The following is a 19,266-nucleotide window of genomic DNA, read 5'->3' on the forward strand; positions in this document are numbered from 1 at the left end:
TTCTAACCGGCGAAGATGTTCCATTAGGGGGGTCCACGTTTCGCAAGCGTAGAGAAGGGAGGGAATGACCGTGGCCGAGAAGACCTGAAGCTTAGTGCGGAGCGATAGACCAGGTAGCTTCCACACAGCGTTACGCAACCGATGAAAAGATATTGCCGCTCGACTGATTCGGAGTGAGACCTCTGCTGTTAAACTGGAGCCAGTCATAAGCACACTACCCAGGTATGGGAAACTCTCCACTCTATCCACAACTGCCCCATCACCGATTGGGAGTTGTGGGGGTGGAGTGTCCGATGGTACAAAATACCCAGGCAGGTGCTTAGTTTTGGTGGGGCTGATGGTAAGGCCCCACCTCTTAGTGGCACGCTCCAGTCTCAGCAGCAGCGTCTCCAACTCCTCCTCTGACTGAGCAGCTATTACCAAATCATCAGCATACATAACTTGGTTGGCCAATAGGGAGTCATCCCTTGACCGCACCCGGGCATCGATCAGCCTCCCATTATATCTGTACCATATGGAGATTCCCCCGGTACAGCTATTGAAGGCTTCACGAACTACGTGGTCAAAATAGATGTTAAATAATGTGGGAGCCAGAGGACATCCCTGTCGCACCCCAAGGTGTACGGGGAATGGCTCTGACTCCCGGCCACGTAGTTTTACCCGGGCCCGCTCACCATCATGAAGGTCCTTAATGATCGTGAGCAGAGGGTCAGGTACTCCAAAAGCACGAAGAACGACCCAGAGCCCAGGCCTACTGATGGTATCATAGGCCTTGACCAGGTCAATAAAGCAGAGATGTAGCAGACGGACAGAAAATATGGCATCTGTGCAGGACGCACGCACTCACTCACTCGCGCACTCACTCGGGCAGTCACATTCACTCGCACACTCACTCACACACTCACTCACACACTCACTCACACACTCACGCACGCACTCACTCACTCGCGCACTCATGTACGCATGCACTCACGCACGCACGTACTCGTGTGCACGCGCATGCACAATAACGAGTTATAAATAATATTGCGCACACAAAGTCTTTTTTGCTCCAATTTGTGTCCCTCTTTTGATAAATTTTGCTGATTTAAATACCGAACATCAACACACCTTCATGCTACAGCATTGTTCATATTCAGTAATCGATACGCGAATTAACCGTGCGTAGCGTATATACACATTCAACCTTGGTTGGGATGCGTACTAACGAGACGAAACAGAATCTCTTCCCGAATCGGGTTCCTGAATCGTGACGATTCCCTGAAAGTTCGACAAAGACGACTCATTGGGCGTTGAGTGAGCCTCAAGGCGGCGACGTTGTGGAGTGTACGGCCCGGCGATGACCGCCGCACGTCCACGGCGCCGTGAACATTCGCTCGACTCTTCCGTTCCCCCGTAGAAACACGACACGGTCAAGTTCACCGCCTTCACGGGCTGCATGGGGGAGGCGTTCCTCGACGGCAAGTCCATCGGCCTCTGGAACTTCCGCAGCACGGGGGGCGACTGCTCGGGCTGCATCGTGAGGTGAGGCCTCCGTGGGGGTCACTGTGGCAGTCCGGACACCCCCAGGATGCACAAAATCACAGAAATGTTGATCCTGATTAAGCCGACTACGGAACCTTTGAATGCACATGAACAATTATGTGTGAGGTGAGATCTCCAAGATGATGCTTTTCTCCGATTATCGTGATTTCATCTCCGGACATTTCGACAGCCAATCCCGAGACCTTGACTTCCTGCCAGTGCCATGCGCTGGTTCCCGAACGTTCACCGCTCACGATGCTTTTTTTTAAATGCACAGCGGCGCACGAACAGTGGGCGCAGTGTTCAATCGTAGATGTGATGCAATGATTTTAGTTCAGTTTAATTAGACGTTCGTTATTTAGGGTTTGCCAGCACTACGCGTAGGGTGGCGACACCAATACACAATAGCACAGTAGCTGTGTGTCTGTCATCTATTTTGCAGGGGGCCACAGTGCAGCTGCACCCCTGCCGCCACAGCCCTGGCTCCAGGCCTCTAACAGAGTGCAAGGCGATGATGGGGGGAGGCCGGGTTGGCCGGAGGTCGGAGCGCTGAGCCACCCCCCCCTGAGAACCTTGGGTCAAAGCCAGGCAGCCGCCTGTGACCAAACTGGGTTGTCAATGTAATTAGTCGATGGCTTCAGAAGCGTTGCCCCCCCTAATCGATGTGGCTGCATAATCAGCTCACGTGGGATCTGTGTCTTTGCCCTGTGTGTGCGTGTGTACACGTATGCACGTGTATGTGTGTGTGCGTGTGGGGAGCGGTGGTGTCGCGGTTAGCACTCCGCGCTACGAACCTGGCGACCCGGGTTCAATTCCCGCTCGCGGCCAACAACGGTGAGTACCTGGTGCGATGCGTAAACATCGCCACTGGGGAGACAAAGGCGGCCGGGCGTGGTGCTGGCCACCCATCCCCTCGTGTGCCGTGCCGGCCTTCATAGGTGCTCGCTAACAGCACTTGCCCCAACAGTCTGTTCAGGCTCTACGGGGGATCTTTGTCTTTGTGTGCGCGTGTTCAGCCCTCAGCCCAAAGACGACGAGGGCACGGTGCAGTTTGACGGCGAGGGGTACTCTGCGGCACAGCGGCCCATGCGCTGGAACGTCAACACCACCGTGCTCGTCTTCAAGTTCCGCACCTTCTCCGCTAACGCCCTCCTCCTCTACTCGGCCACCAGGGACACGGTGCGCCGGGCGGCCGAGCGGCGCTCCACGGATTAAATCGTCTCAAATGCTCGACTTGATTTCGCGTGGACGATTCAAGTGCCCGGTGGCTTTTGCTTGCAGGCCGTAGCCCATTTTGAGCTGTGCCCTAAAGTGCTCTTCCATGCTATTGTACCTGTGCACCACTCATGATGATATACGTTGCAAGCCTTTGGCCAAATCACCTGGAATGCTCCCCAATCTCGTCACATCTCGGAAGCCGAGCAGAATTGAGCCTGGCCAGTGCTTGGATGGGTTACCTGTGACCACCACGCAGGGGATGCTGCCACAGCGCCTGCGGGGCTGTGTGGTGTGTAACAGAGGGCAGTACGGCAACATCCATCGTTGTACCGCGTCTAGCCACGTCTGTGGGCCCCATACACAGGACTCGCCACCGACATTATCCTTGGCGGAGAATGGAACTCGGGTCACCGGGTTCATGGGGCGGCACGCGAAGCGCCGCCACGGCCGCGTCGTGATGCGACTCTGTATGTAGCCAACCGTGCTAAGCGAGCGCTCGTGCCGCGTTGCCGCCCGCAGAAAGACTTCCTGTCGGTGGAGCTGGTGGACGGCCACGTGAGGGTGATGTACGACCTGGGCAGCGGCGTGGGCCGCATCAGCACGAGCCGTCGCTACAACGACGGCACCTGGAAGTCGCTCAACTTCGGACGCAACGGCAAAGCCGGTGCCTCCTCCACGGCTCGCCACACTCGCATTCTCACCCTCACCTCCTCACCCTCGCCTTCACCTCATCACCCTCGCCTTCACCTCATCACCCTCACCTCCTCACCCTCGCCTTCACCTCATCACCTTCACCTCCTCACCCTCGCCTTCACCTCATCACCCTCACCTCCTCACCCTCGCCTTCACCTCATCACCCTCACCTCCTCACCCTCGCCTTCACCTCATCACCCTCACCTCCTCACCCTCGCCTTCACCTCATCCCCCTCACCTCCTCACCCTCGCCTTCACCTCATCACCCTCACCTCCTCACCCTCACCTTCAGCTCATCACCTCCTCACCCTCGCCTTCACCTCATCACCTTCACCTCCTCACCAGATTCATCCCTAGGGGGGGCCTTACGCGTCTACGTCATGGTGTCAGATGTGATCCTTCCAGTTTAGTTTGAAGGCGTCGGGGGGGGCACGCGGTGCGATTTGACCCGGGCCCCGCACCCCCCCCATGACTTGGCCTGCCCAAGCCTGCTTCACTTTTTTGAACAGTCTGGATAGTCAGTCCTTCACCTGCGCGTGTTCTGCGAGCCGTGCGTTCCTTTTTCTGGATCTCAGTGTAGTTCCAAGCGCGTGTCTGTCCACGCTTCGTTACTCACGTTTCCGTTTTTGCTCTATACTTTTCGGGAATGACCGCGTCTCTGAACGAGGCAGTACGCGCCAATCTATACAGTGTGTCGATCCGGCCGCACGTTGAGACACCGCACAGTTCGACACGGCGCGGACGCACGCACCGCGTGAACGCGTGCGTGCGTGCGTCACCGGCCGTGCGCCCCCTCCAGGGAAGCTGCGTCTCGTGGACATTCGCGACAGCAAGCAGACGGAGGAGGTGGCCGGGTCGTCCCCCGGGGGCGCCACCGGCCTCAACCTCCAGAGCAAGGACAAATTCTACATCGGTGGCATCCCCAGCGGCCACAACGCCAGGTGAGCGCCGATCTCCCCTCGCCCCCCTCTCCACGGCCCGTCGGCGTCGCGGGGAGCACGGCGTGCGTGACCGGGCGATACTCCGATGCGTCGTACGATAGCGAGGTCCGCGACGATCGTGCCGTCCATTTGTCTAGCCCCTTCGTACTTCTCAGTGACACAGTAAGTGCCCCCCCCTCCCCCCCGATGGGACTGCCCGCAGTGTTTAGTAGCAGGGGTGCCGCGATGCGAACGGAATGAACCCATCACGTGCAAATAAAAAAAAAACGTCGATTTGTTGCACTTGCGATTCTTACGCGTGTGAACCTGGCATCACCCGAGTTCGATGCCCGGTCACGGCTGACATCGGTGGCGAGTCACATCCGAAGCGGTCCTGGGCACCCCGTCACATGAGCGGCCAAATGGAAATGGACCGGCGTCTGCATTTCACCCGACCTCGGTCGTCGTCGCCGTCGCGTGCGTTCCGCGATGTGCTGTGTGCACTGTTGTTCGTGGTTGTTTGCTGTGACTCGATACTCACGATCTGTGTTACTGTGTTTTTTTTGTCTCCGTTTGGACCGCGGCGCTCGCCTCAGTGTGCGCGTGAGGTAACGACATCCGATTGCTCTCGGCCACGACACTCGATTGCCAACGCGTTTCGCTACCTCGATCCTTCACGCCGCCACGATCCGACACTCGGATCTTGTCGCATCTTCCTCGAGCCGTGCTTTCTTCTTTGGCTGCGGCCATCTTGGCAGCACGCTTTCTAGCCTCGAGCAACGAAAATCTCACGCGTTCGGCAATAACACTGTCTGGAGAGAAGCAATAATATAATAGGCGACATTTCAGGCAATGACCCTTTCCTAGCTCTCTGCTCTGAAGAAGGGCCTATGCCCAAAACGTCGCCAATTCCACTGACCACCGCGCCCACTCCTCGGAAAGCCCCCCACAAAATCCCAACTTTCACAAACTGCTCCGGGACACCGGGACCAGGGCCTTCTGCAAAGCACCGGGACCAGGGCCTTCTGCAAAGCACCGGGACTGTCTCGGCCAAACGTGGACAGCATGCGGCAGCCGCCTTCACAGCCGGTCGCGGTTTAACCTCTGCAGCTAACACCGTTCCTGTGCCGCCACCCGAGGCCGCAGGCTGCCTCTGCATGGCTAAAAGCCACCGCATGTGACGCAGCAGCCTCAGCTTTGAGCCGCCGAGCCCTCTCCTGTCGCTGAGGGAGGCCCGCTGACGGGGAAAGCCACGGGGGTGGCACGTGCGCGGACCCCCGGCCCCGTGTCGCGTGTCTCTCCCTCCCGTCGCCACCATCGCTCGATATTCACGCCTCCCGTGCAGGGCGCCTCGAGGTGCCCTGTTCTAAATCTATCGGGGGGGTGGCCCCCGCTGATGGAAACTGTCCCTATGAACGGAGCACCGGGCAGCAACTGAGCATTGCTCTGCCAGCAGGGGGCAACGTTGCTAAGTGGATTCCCAAATAAGTGATTTGCGGGCGGAATATAAAACGTGGCGAATTTGGACCGTGACGCCGGCAAGCGTGGCCAACACTTTTTCAAACGACGTCACGGGATCTTGAACATCCAGCGGGAAACAGACGAACAACCGATAACCGACCCACAATCGTAACCAGGGCGGCCCGTCGGGTGCACGCCGCAAGCGGCGAATGTGCCGCCGCTGGGCAGCGCGACGGCCACCCGCAGCGCGACGACCCGGGTTTCGAGCCGCTCGTTGTGTCCGTGCGTGTGGCGCAGGTCGGAGCTGGCCTCCCGCAACTTTGCGGGCTGTTTGAGGGACGTGGAGATCGCGGGCAGCTTCCACGGCCTGCTCAGCAGCCAGGATTCCCTGGGCATCCGCAAGGGCTGCGCGCTCGACGTGAGGACACGGAACGGCTGCTGGGCCCCGTTGCTTTACTGCATTCCCCCGCACGGACTGTGTCTACTATCTCGACATTGTCATCATCATTATCATCATCAGCCACGGTCTGTAAATGCCTCACAAAGTCATTGCTCACTGCCCTCCGACGCCACTATCTCATCTCACTTCTGATGTCATCACTCACATATACAGAGATCCCCGTATAGATTTTAACAGTGCTGTTAGTGTGCACTTATGAAGATCTGGAAGGATTCTTTGACAGTACTCCACCATGCTGGTCAGTGGAGGTTGCTAATCGGTGCTGACATTTGGTGACAAAGAATCACAGGCTTGACTCTGTCCCGTGCTCCGAGTGCCGTCCCGTGTCAGAACGTTCGACCACGTGACCCACGTGTTCCTCTCTGGTCTCTCGGCCTGTACCCCTACCCCCCACCCACCCCACCCTCCCCCCCCCAAACGCGCCCCCCCCTCGCCCAGGCGGCGCACTCGGTGAGCCTGCAGGACAAGGGCTTCGTGGAGCTGCCCTCGTTGGAATCAGCGACGCTGGGGGTGGACGCCGACGTGTCGCTGTCCTTCAGCACCCTCAACAAGACGGGGCTACTGCTGCTGGGCCTGGGCGCGGGGCGCGTGGGCAGGCCGCGGCGTCAGGCCACCGCCGTGAGTGCGGAGAGGGGGGGACACCGGCGGTGCCGTCGCCGCGGGGGTCTCGCCGTCACACGGCGGTTCACAGCGGTGTGGGGACGAGGGCCGGGATGGACGGGAAAAAATAAAAATATACATTATGTAGTACATAGAAAAATTACCATGCCAACATACTAGCCTTAATTATCACTCATAAGAAGAGGTGGGAAACCCTTTCCTTACCAAGAGCCAAATGGGGCTTTGAATTCTACTGGCACGCTGCCACACACACACGCACGATGCCACGCACACACACAGGACCGCACGCACACAACAACACACGACGGCACATGACGACACACGCACACACACAACAAAACACGCACACATACTGGATGTGTCTGTGCTGGGCGTGGTAAAATGTAATTAATCGTCTGAAATAAGTCCACACCGCGTGTCTCCCGTAGCCGCACTACGCCGTGATGCTGCTCAACGGGCGTGTCATGTTCCACGTTCAAGTGCCCGACGGCTCCCAGGCCTTCGTGTCAGCGCAGCCCTCGGCCGGGATCTTCTACGATGGGAAGGATCACTCGCTCACCGTCTCGCGGCGCAAGGGGTGAGCGAGATCGCCTCTCACCTCCCGAGCTCGGCACCAAACTCCCGTGACCTCAGTCCGAACTCGCCGACCCTCCAGGAGACTTTTAGGCTCAGGACAATATCAGGACTGACGCCACATCCCCAAGGCCAAAATCATAGATGAAAGCTGAGACAATGGACTAGCGGTTACTTGTAGAGACATCAGAGGCAGCTCTGCGGTGTGTTTTCTAGTCGTGCCGCGTGCCGTTCGGCACAATGTCCGACGTTTCGCTCCACATGCTGTGAGCTTGTTCAGGAACTGACTGCCCCTGTGCAGGTAGCTATAGACACCCGTGATCACCTGTCGCTCCTCACGTTGGCTTGCTCAGCTTCATCAAGGTGCAGGTGGACGAGGACAACTCGGAGGAGACGGTGTTTGCCAGCACCGCGTCCGTGCGTGTGCAGAAGATGTACGTGGGGGGCGTCCCACCGTCCGTGCCCCCCACTCTCCTCAAGACCACCCAGTCCTTCCAGGGCTGCATCCGCAACCTCATCGTCAACTCTGTGTGAGTGCCGCCCCCGGCCGCACCGCCTCTGCTACGCCGTGCAACCGCGCCGCAACGCCACGATCGCACGCGCCTGCACCACCACGCTATCAAGCGTCTAATCAACACTGCCACCACCGCCATCGCACGCGCTCCGTGCAATCATTTTACAAAAGGAGGGCTAAACCGGCTCTGCGACAGGAGGCAGGTGGGATATTTGTCCCGGGCCCCTTATATGAGGGGGCCTCAGAAAGCAGCTTTTCGAAAGGCCGAGAGGGGTCTCAGATGGGGCATCATCCGGCATTTTGCCTCCAGTCTCCCAGACACCGTTTGGTGGCCCCCACAATGCGTGTGGGATGTGTGCAGCGTGCCTCCTGCGCGGTGTGCCGTGTCGCACGTTGGGTGGGCGCAGGGTGGGCACGGTGCCCAGCGGGCTCGTTGTTGTCCTTGTCAAAAAACACCTCGCCCTCCATATCCCTGCTCCTCTTCCTCCTGCGCAGCCTGGCAGACTTCGCTAACCAAGTGATGTTCGAAAAGGCCGACATCGGGAAGTGCGTGAGCTTCGAGCCCAAGGAGGGCGGCGCGCGCGGCGCCGAGAAGTCGGTCGAGCTGGAGCCGCTGCCGTCCTCGCCGCGCGTCACGGCGTCGCCCCCCGTGGCCGGCGCTCGTCCCACCCGGGGCCCGGCTCCCGGCGGCCACCCGGAGCCCGACGCCCCGCGGAGGAGGCCCCCGGCCAGGCGACCGTCCCCGCCCGTGGTGCCGCCGGCGGCCGTGGCCACTGCCGCGCCGCCCGTCACCGCCGCCGCCGTGAGTCCCCCGGCACGTCGCGCGTCCCCCCCTTTGGGGTCTCGCAGGGCCTCTGGCCGCTTTGGGCCGACGGCCAGCGAGTCCGGTGTCAGCGTCGTTGTGCGCTCGTGCCCACGTGGAGCAAAAGCATGTAAAGCGTAACTCAGCTGGTCGTCTCCAGGCTTCTGTCCTCACTATAATAAACAGTGATGTATTTTATATTTGCAGGGAGGCCTCAATGAGTCCTCCGAGACATTTTGTAAGAAACGACCCTGCAATTGGGGGATGTTTGGAGAATTCCATTGAGGATTCATTTATATTTTGGAGGAAACCGAAGTAACTGGAGAAAAATCCAACTTACGGTAGGGGCGGCAAAGGTCCACACAGAATGGTTCACAGCCCATGAGTGGCTGCCCTCATCTAACAGTGGATTGATCGTGCGCCTGCGATCCCATTGAGGATTCATTTATATTTTGGAGGAAACCGAAGTAACTGGAGAAAAATCCAACTTACGGTAGGGGCGGCAAAGGTCCACACAGAATGGTTCACAGCCCATGAGTGGCTGCCCTCATCTAACAGTGGATTGATCGTGCGCCTGCGATCCCGCAGGGGCAGTGTGCGGCCCACGTGTCGCCCGTCACGCTCGGCGGAGCCAAGCAGTTCGGCGTCTCGAGGAACAGCCACACGGCCTTCGCGTTCAACGACACCACCGTCAAGAAGGAGTGCGTGCACACGCGCGCCACGGATGCCACACACGCCTTTTGTAAATTTCGGCAATTTCCGTCTCTCTTGCGAATGGGACTCTCCCTGATCCCCTGAGTTCTCGCCTGGTTACACGAAACGAACTTGAGACCTGAAACCCCCGGCCCTCCGACGGCAGGTTGGTGATCTCGCTGGAGCTGCGGACGCTGGCGAAGAACGGGCTGGTGTTCTATATGGCGCGCATCAACCACGCCGACTTCTTCACGCTGCAGATCAAGGAGGGGAAGCTGCACTTCAGCTTTGACCTGGGCCGGGGAGCGTCCACCAAGCACATCCCACGCACCGTCAACGACGGGAAGTGGCACAGCGTGAGTGCCACCGCCCCCCCCGCCCCCACTGTCCCCCCCCCCCAAGCCGTCGCCATCTCTCACGGCCCCGCGATGGAACGAGACACCCAGCACCTGCACTCGAGTTGATCTCATCCCTCCGTCTCATGTCCATGTTTACAATCTACGTATAGCAGGAGGCAATTTTGTGCGGTCGTGCCCTTGTATCTGTGCCACGCGTTAACGCGTCGTTCCGCGCATTGTTCGGCACGACGCCCGACGTTTCGCCCCAGGAACTGACTTGATTAAACGACACGTTCCGTCTCTAATTCGCAGGTGCGGATTACCCGCAAGAACGAGCGAGCTTCCCTCACCCTGGACAAGACGCACGGGGTGACGGTGCAGGGCCCATCCAGCGCCACCATTCTGGACGTGGTGGGGATGATGTACGTCGGCGGCGTCCCCCAGAACTACACCCTCCGCCGCATCGGCAACGTAAGGCCGCCCCCACCGGTGTCGCCGCGGGTTGGTGAATGCGGGATGTGGGAGTGTAGCCGTGCGGTACAACGGGATTCACCGCTGTGGCCTCTGCTGCCAACAACAACAACGTGGTCTCGCAAACCTCCTTCCTGTACTTTATTTGATTTTGCATTTGTCAATTTGGTGATCCAGGTCACATGTGCAATGGGGCTTTCCTGGTCTCTTTTGGGTTCTCACACGGTTAAACGATTTAACACGTAGGCTTTTGTGACCAATATCATCCATAATACAGGTGTTATTTGTTGTGGCTTTGCTCTTCAACACACTGGTGTGCTGCACTAGTGGCATGTTCTGTTTCCGTGACAAACCTTACCAATTTGCTTTGTTGATCGGTGGTGGGTTTAATGACACATTTATATGTGTCACGCGATCTAACCCAAAAAACCTGTATTATGGATGGCTAAACGAATTAACATGAATTTGAAGCCCTATGACCACCTGGTGTGCATCATGACCACCCAGCCAAGCATTATTCAGGCTCAAAGCTGCTCAGCTTCTGAGATGTGATTAAATTAGGCCCTATTTCGGGTGGTTTGGTCATTGGCCACACAAATGGGTTCAATTTAAATTATCTGAGAATAAAAACAGTCCTCGACAATTATATCAACCACCCAGTCCCCAAGTGGCTTCTCAAAGTTCATCTATCCTCAGTGTATGATCATCAGGCGCAGTCAGTGTGTGCAGAACACATTGAGACATGCAGACCAGGCAAAATGTAAGGTAGTGATCCTGGTGTCAAGAATATCAGGTTAATTAATTTCGACCATACTTGACGCAAGTTTTGTGAAAATTTGAAAAAAATTACATTCTTAAATTGAAATGATTGCTATCCTGGGTATACCTTGTGTAAAAACACGTTTACATTTTTAATGTTATTTTTCCGATGTTTTTCTTTTGTACTTAAAAAATGTTTTCTTAACATGACAATTTGAAATGCACACACGATGAAACTAAATAAGATCCGAAATAGGGGTGTACACATTAAAAAATCTGACAACTCAAAAGATGTAATTTAGATATGAGTTTGAAGAATGAACACCCTTTGTCTGTGCCCATGCAGGTGACCTACAGCATTCCAGGCTGCATCAAAAACTTCGTCATGAACGGCAAACAACTGGACATGGACAAGCCGACCTCCAGCTACCGCGTGGAAGTTTGCTATGTCAATCCACAGGAGGGCTCTTATTTTGACGGGACTGGATATGCACAGCTGGGTAAGCCAATGCCTCGACCTTCAGGCACCCTATGGCTGATGGACATAGTCTATATATTTACTTTGGCCGTATACCCCAAATTCTCTCCCAATTCTGCTCTCCGCATCACTGCATGAGACTAAGAATCCAGTCACATCTGTAGCAGAGCAGTGCAACCCTTCGTGTTATAAAGCGGCCAACGGAAGCGGATATCACAGAGTTACTTCCGAGATCCCATCAAGTGATCACTTTTCCATACATAACCCAACACTGTCCCACCTGCTGTGCATATGAGAGTAATCTTTATTGCATGACAGTCAAATTGATGTTATACTTCTCAGAGCTGGAACTTATCCAATCTAAGTGCAAAACCAAATGTTTGTGATGTGTTATTTTAGTCCGGTCATTGGTAACCAGGCCGAGACCATCAACTCTAGGGCAGTGATTCGCACCTACAGTTACCACGGTTGGCTACGTATGGTGCGAAAGAAGTTCAACGTACATACATCGAACTCAGTGGCACCGGCTCAGCACTCCGACCTCTGAGCCACCCGACCGCCTGCATGGCTGATGGAGGTTTCAATTCGGGTGAATGTGCGCACCTGCTGTGGGATTGTCACTCTTTACAATGTGACCATTCCTCCTGTGCTCTCTTCCAGCCGAGAGTGCCTATAAAGTCGGCACGGACTTTGAAGTCGTTTTGGAGTTCCGCTCCGTGCAGAGCAACGGGGTCCTGCTCGGCATCAGCCACAATAAAATGAGCGACGCCGTGGGTCTGGAACTTGTGGACGGCAAGGTACGCATGGAATCCCGAGGGCACCACCCTAGTGTACCACAACGCACGGTGATAAACTCATTATAAAAATGCATCTGGATGTTGGACACATTTCAATACGTGGCAACAAAAATCACATGAACAACGCTGAACTTTAAAGAAAACTATTTTAACTGTGTTCGAATATCATTCATGTAGGCTGTGTACAACAATATTAAGTCGCATTTTGGTTTTAATTTATATTGATAATGGGCACGGTAACAGCTGGTTAAGTAGTAATGCGATGACACACATGAATGGAAGGGTGATGGATATATTGATGAATGGATTGATAGATGGATGGACGATTAAGAGAGGTAATCCAAATTTTTTTTGTTACCAGGTAATGCCCACTGGGTTTTTAGCTCTTTTTCAGAGGAGACCTGGCCACACGTGATAGCTCATTGAAGTGACTTTATAATCATATGTGGGAAATTATAGTTACAGAAAAACAATCTAAGCACATGTTTCTAAAAATGGAGGGAAAAAGCGCAAGACCCGGAGAAAAATCCACAGGACCACCACGGACAGAGATCATTCCGATTCCAAATATACAACAGGTATCAGGCGAGGGAGATAACATCCTGCTAATTGACAGAAAGATCGGTGGATTAATGGACAAATAATATGGATTAAGGTATAACTGAGATGCCCTCTTTTAACCACGGTTCCCGACAGCTGTTGTTCAGCGCCGATAACGGACCAGGTCGGTTCACGGCCGTCTACGATCCGGGCGCGGGCGGCTCCCTGTGCGACGGGCGCTGGCACGCCGTCAGCGCCAAGAAGATCAAGCACCAGCTGGAGCTGCGCGTCGACGGGGCGATGGTCACCGCGCAGTCGCCGGTGAAGTCCTCCACGTCGGCCGACACCAACCGGCCCGTCTACCTGGGCGGCTTCCCTGGTACGGCGCTGCCCCCCGCGCTCCGCACGGTCCCGATGCGCGTTCACATGAGGAAGCACGGAGCGATGAGATGCGTGCTTGGATTCACGGGAAGTGGAACACGAGGATTATGGAGAATGTAATTTCGACTGTTAAAAAAGTACGTGGGCTTGGGCAGGAAGTGTCACTGGAAGGGATTGTGGCCGGTGGTCGAGGCTAACAAAGCAATGGCAGCCAAAGGGGCAAGAGTTCACTCCCAAGAGGACGTCTTTCACTTAGCAGCGCATTGATCATGGCTGATGGTGACAATTGTAATGAAGAAAAGTAAGAGGGTTTGGGCAGGAGCAGAATATGGCCGGTGGTCGAAGGTAAGGATGAAGTGGCAGCCAAAGGAGAGAATGCTCCTGAGACGATGCAGAGATGGAGCGAAGAGATCATCTTCTGTACAGAAGCCAAATGTATTACTTTATCACAAGACTGAGGCAGTTAGCACCGGCTTAAGAATGTCTTGATTCAGTGGTGGATAGATCCTGACCAGTGATGATGCTAAATGGAGGGGAGGCATGGCCAGGATAAAACAAATACACAGACAATGCAAAACGTGTGCAAATTAGACTCTTGTGAATATGCGCTTTGCTTACTTGACATAGACTGCGGGTAGCGTGTGTGTCATCCATGTGTATTGTTCCCTAACGTAGCGTGGTCGCCGAGTCCTGAGCGAGGAGTAGCTTGGCAAGAGAACGAGCGTGCACGCGGGAGGCACGCGTGAGGGGCGGGGAGCGTGGAACGCCGCCATTCTCTGCCTTTCTCTTGCAGCCGGCTCGGTGCAGTTCGCGCTGAGCAGCAAGACGCCCTTCCAGGGCTGCATGCGGGGCCTGCAGCTGGTGAGGCCCCAGCAGACGCTGCCCGTGGACCTCGCCAAGGCCGCCAGCCTCCGCGGGGTGCAGCCGCTCGCCTGCCCCTCGCAGTGAGGACGCCGACGCCGCTGGGCTCGGCGCGGGCGGAGGGCGGCGGGGGCAACGCAGAAGATGCTCGCGGAGAGTGCGGTCGCTCCACCGCGAGCTGCGCGTTTTCCAGGACGCTGCGACAACTCACGTTTCACTTAAGCAGAATCAGAGAATGGCTCACGAAGGCTGCTGCAATATTGCGGTACTCCGATAAATCGTACGATTTAAGGTCCACGATAGTCCTATCACACGTTTAGAAAGTATAATTTTATCGTGATAATAGTTGGTCATGAAGCATTTTAGTTTGTAAAGTTGCAACGATTAGAAGACTTATGGCAGGTTTATATTGAATAATTTTACGCAATCTTTATGCGTACTTTACACACATGAAATCACAAAACCAGGACTATAAAAACTCTCAATACAATATTGTATTGTATCGTGGAAGATTCCATTGTGGCAACCGTAGTTTTTCTCAAACTCTGGGCCAAGACTTAGCTGCAGTACACATTCTGTACTGTATTGAGGCCAGGAGTGCACAATTGGAAAAATTTCCTGTCATTCTAAAGTTTATTTGGGAGGCAATATTATTACATGTAAGTGTGCGTTGAACCAGTCAGTCTTGAGTATTCCCAGGCAGCAGAATTTACACAGTGGTTCATCGAATGCACAATATAAAAAAATGACAGTTTATTTTTAAACTACACTTGGAGTTTAAAAAACCTCAGTGCACTCATGTGAAAGGCTTCGGGGAGCCGTGGCATTCTCTCTCAAGTGAAATGAAAGTTTGTCTTATAGCTTGACGGCTGGGGAAAGGTTTCCTCATGGCTGTCTCCTCTCACCTCTTCCTGCCAATGTGTTTGCTGATACCACTTTCTGACAGTACCACGTGTAATAGTTGTAGAAGTGCAGTATTAAAAATACTTTTTAAATCCCAGAAGTCAATGTTTGTGGATTGAGTGTAATCAAAGGGCTGAGCTGATCACGTCGGCCAGGCAATACGTGGGCTCCGTTACTGCATATGAACTTCGAACTAACAATGCCCAAAGCTCGACTGCAGACGGAACACATTCTGACAGGGCCTTCTCGATTTTTAATTCAGATGAACAAAAATATAAGCTCTGATAATGTAATGTTTTGTCAAAGAACCTCTCTTTTAAAGTGTTCTGGTGAATTTATTTGAAATCAAAAACATATATTTTTTTTCCAACTATGCAACTTTTTTTTGTTATATATATAAATGCAATCACTAATTTCCAGCCAGTCGATATTGGACAGGTCCCCCTCAACGTCACTAAATAAAAATGTGGCATCAGTCGGAAAGATATCAGTGTACAGTTGCATGAAACACATTGCAAGTTTCCCTACGTCATTTCAAGTCGTGCAACTTGAGAAAAATGTTGACCGAAGGTGTTTTGTGAGACTGGCCGCATGTCAGCGTGTGTATCACAACAGTATTAAAAGCATAAAAGTATGTACGCAGTGTTATTTCAAAGAACGTGTATTCGTATAGTTTCCCCCCTCTTGCCGAGTCCGATTAGACTTGGATGGAGTTGCCTCGCTCTGTGGCTGTGCAGCCATGCAACCAAAGTCGGTTGACCTTGACCTATGCAACAAGCTACAATGCTGCAAATTCCCAATGGAACTGCATTCTTAACGAACTGACCAATCTCAACACATGCCCATTGTATTAAGGTGCGCAGGTTTGATCACATTTCTACATCGTTAGGAAAACTTGTAAATCTATTTTTTTTATTGTTTGAACGCGCACATTTGAAGAGTTTTGTTTTTCAGGATCGTCCGCTGCTTTTAACACAATTCCTGAGCACGGACGCAAAGGCCCAAAACCTCAAAGAGCCAGCAACAAACAGCAAGATCAACGCTATAATAGATGAGTGTTAAGACCTTTCTTGAATTGTTGAGGTAGGTGCTCTGAGAAATCGGTCAATCTTCCCGGAACATTAACAGTCCAGGTTTTAGTCAGTTGCGCAAGCGACTCAATTGGGATTACACACAGCAACCGTCGCCACCTACTAGCAGACTAACACCCCAAGTCACCCTTGCAAATTAAAACTAACCTGGTCTCTTCACCTATCACTTGGTTAACTTGAATACACCACTCAAGACTATGCATTTACAAGTAGTTATTCCCTTGATCTGGTATTGAGATATTCTTCTTCCCGTGATGTGTCCCAAGTTTATGTACCTCAGAGGTGGCAACCTTAAAACCAAACTAAAAGTAAATGTGCTCCTGAATTATAACTGCTCCTGATAAATTTGGTGCATCTAAACAATTGTTAGACAGCCATTGCTGACTTGCGAGAGAACTCGGTGACAACCCAGGATGTGGCCTTCTTGCCTGCGCTGGACATGGTGACTCGGTTTATACCTGCTCACGACTGAACGTTTTAACGTGTCAGCATCAGTTCTTCCGTCCATTCAGGTTCACAAAAAATACATCTTGGGGAACTTGACGGAATGCAGAGGAACACTTTTCGGGCTCCTCAAACACCACCTCTCTTTGTCCACACACTCAAGACCTCAATTGCACATAACTCGGTGCTCGAAAAAATATTAGGGCCAAGGCAACCACCACTGGCAAAGGGTCTAGGTGGGTTTTTTTTGGTATTTTCACCCTGTTCTCATTTTTGAAGGAGTTGTTAGTGTGGCACACAGCGATATCACAGGCGATAGGGCCCTATCTTAAGCAGTGGACATTTGGCACCAAATCAACACTGATGCAACCCCAAAGGAGCTGCTAAAAAGCCATGTGGTAGTCGCTTCCAATTTACAAGTGTACAGAAAATTGTGCGGACGTGAAATTGACAGCATCGTGGCGGTTTAAGTGCATTTAATTTGCTCAAGCCATACATCATGACGGATGACGATCGTTTCCATGTTGATAGTGATTTAGAGCAAAACTGTGCAAAATACAAAAAGCCATTTTGTTATTGAGTGTTGTCACAATCACACGGAAATCAACAATACTTGAAAGAAATTCATCTTCTTGGTTATTTCGGTAAAGTCACGTAGAATGGAAATAAAATAATAAAACAATTAAATAAAATCCTCACGACGTTTCGGCCACAACATAAGTAGCCTTCTCCGTCCCGACAGTTCTGTTCCTTCACCTGAAGAAGGCTACTTATGTTTTGGCCGAAACGTCGTGAGAATTTTATTTTATTATGTTTTATCTTTATCATTTTATTTCCATTCCACGTGACTTTACCGAAAGAACCAAGAAGATGAATCCCTGCAGTCACGAAAGATTTAAATCGAAATTTAAAGAAATTATCAAGCACTGCAATTTGATGACTCACCTGTTGCTACAACGCTTTTGTAATGAATACAAATTAAAGCACCCTACCCTTAAGATGCTGAGATCGTATGAGACACATTTACTATTTTACAAACACAGTATCGATGCGTTGAATAAATCCCCGTATTTTATATCTGCAAAAGTCTACTGTCTACTTATTTGGCATTGAAGTGCGAGTATAATAACGCATTCTCAAACGAGTCTTGTCTAGAATTCCTGAATCGCTTAAATAGTCGAGTAAATTAAGGGAATGAATACCATTAACCCGCTCATATGCGGGGCTCTGGGCTGTTACCGATTCAAGGGGACCTCTTGTTGTTTATTAATTGCTTGCCTTGACTGTTACCACCACCAATGGAAAATTACGAACACTCCGATGTTATTCACCGAGGTTATATCAGTTCTAGTTTTTAAATGTGATATGTGCATTGTGAAGAATACATAAAAGAAGAACAAAACAATGTTTATGTTGGTCCATAATTTATAGTGATATTGTTATAGGCAAAACAAGACAGCGCATTCTGCGAGTAAAGTAGGGTGCTTAGATGTATTGCATAGTAGTTCACCTTACGGGAGTCTCCGGCAGTGTTCGGCGTCGCAAGGCCCGCGGGCCACTGCGGCTCCTGGTGGCCTTTTCGTGCGGCCCCCGACAATGCACAAACAATGTGATCACCCCCCCCCCCCCCATCGTCGTGCTGCTGTTAAACACAATGGTTTCAAACGTGTGGTGGTCCTAGCACTGATGTCGTCTTATCGGCGAAAGTGGCTCCCCCTCTGAAAATGAGTGAAGAGCTCTGCTCGAAGGGAGCACGTCCCCGACAAGCAGTGCAGCTGGAGAGGGAGCTGTGTAGGGGCGTCTCCTGTTAGCCCCACAGCACCCAGACCCCGCGGCACCCATACCACCCAGACCACACATCACCCAGACCACACATCACCCAGACCACACATCACCCAGACCCCGCATCACCCAGACCACCCAGACCACACATCACCCAGACCACACATCACCCAGACCACCCAGACCACACATCACCCAGACCACACATCACCCAGACCCCGCATCACCCAGACCACACATCACCCAGATCACACATCACCCAGACCACCCAGACCACACATCACCCAGACCACACATCACCCAGACCCCGCATCACCCAGACCACACATCATCCAGACCACACATCACCCAGACCACCCAGACCACACATCACCCAGACCACCCAGACCACACATCATCCAGACCACACATCACCCAGACCCCGCATCACCTAGACCACACATCACCCAGACCACACATCACCCAGACCACCCAGACCCCACATCATCCAGACCACACATCACCCAGACCACCCAGACCACACATCACCCAGACCACCCAGACCACACATCACCCAGACCCCGCATCACCCAGACCACACATCACCCAGACCACACATCACCCAGACCACACATCACCCAGACCACCCAGACCCCACATCACCCAGACCCCACATCACCCAGACCCCACATCACCCAAACCCCACATCACCCAGACCCCACATCACCCAGACCCCACATCACCCAGACCCCACATCACCCAGACCCCACATCACCCAAACCCCACATCACCCAGACCCCACATCACCCAGACCCCGCATCACCCAGACCACTCAGACCACACATCACCCAGACCACCCAGACCCTGCGGCACCCAGACCACCCAGACCACACATCACCCAGACCCCGCATCACCCAGACCACACATCACCCAGACCACACATCACCCAGACCACCCAAACCA

The 19,266-nt window shown here is 53.2% G+C and overlaps 1 protein-coding gene across 6 annotated transcripts in view; it reads left to right on the top strand.

Annotated features, from left to right (window-relative positions):
* LAMA2 (laminin subunit alpha 2) overlaps window positions 1-17,628 on the top strand; it is a 102,215-nt gene extending 84,587 nt beyond the window's left edge. For 5 of the 6 annotated variants that reach the window (XM_032959281.2, XM_076068909.1, XM_076068910.1 and 2 more), the window contains 17 exons: window positions 1,400-1,524; window positions 2,541-2,703; window positions 3,262-3,406; window positions 4,235-4,376; window positions 4,952-4,963; window positions 6,114-6,234; window positions 6,715-6,894; window positions 7,326-7,474; window positions 7,824-8,000; window positions 8,480-8,786; window positions 9,375-9,487; window positions 9,646-9,835; window positions 10,130-10,288; window positions 11,394-11,547; window positions 12,186-12,322; window positions 13,019-13,241; window positions 14,037-17,628. In XM_032959281.2, the coding sequence (XP_032815172.2) occupies window positions 1,400-1,524; window positions 2,541-2,703; window positions 3,262-3,406; window positions 4,235-4,376; window positions 4,952-4,963; window positions 6,114-6,234; window positions 6,715-6,894; window positions 7,326-7,474; window positions 7,824-8,000; window positions 8,480-8,786; window positions 9,375-9,487; window positions 9,646-9,835; window positions 10,130-10,288; window positions 11,394-11,547; window positions 12,186-12,322; window positions 13,019-13,241; window positions 14,037-14,191 (2,652 nt within the window). In that variant the 3' untranslated portion in view covers window positions 14,192-17,628. The remainder of the gene's footprint in view (window positions 1-1,399; window positions 1,525-2,540; window positions 2,704-3,261; window positions 3,407-4,234; window positions 4,377-4,951; window positions 4,964-6,113; window positions 6,235-6,714; window positions 6,895-7,325; window positions 7,475-7,823; window positions 8,001-8,479; window positions 8,787-9,374; window positions 9,488-9,645; window positions 9,836-10,129; window positions 10,289-11,393; window positions 11,548-12,185; window positions 12,323-13,018; window positions 13,242-14,036) is intronic. The other variant, XM_076068907.1, reaches the window with a different exon arrangement.
* Window positions 17,629-19,266: the final 1,638 nt, after the last annotated feature.

The sequence above is a fragment of the Petromyzon marinus genome, chromosome 23 (genome assembly GCF_048934315.1).
Source record: "Petromyzon marinus isolate PM22_M1 ecotype Great Lakes invasive population chromosome 23, UKy_Petmar_22M1.pri1.0, whole genome shotgun sequence".
Classification (NCBI taxonomy): Eukaryota; Metazoa; Chordata; class Hyperoartia; order Petromyzontiformes; family Petromyzontidae; genus Petromyzon; species Petromyzon marinus.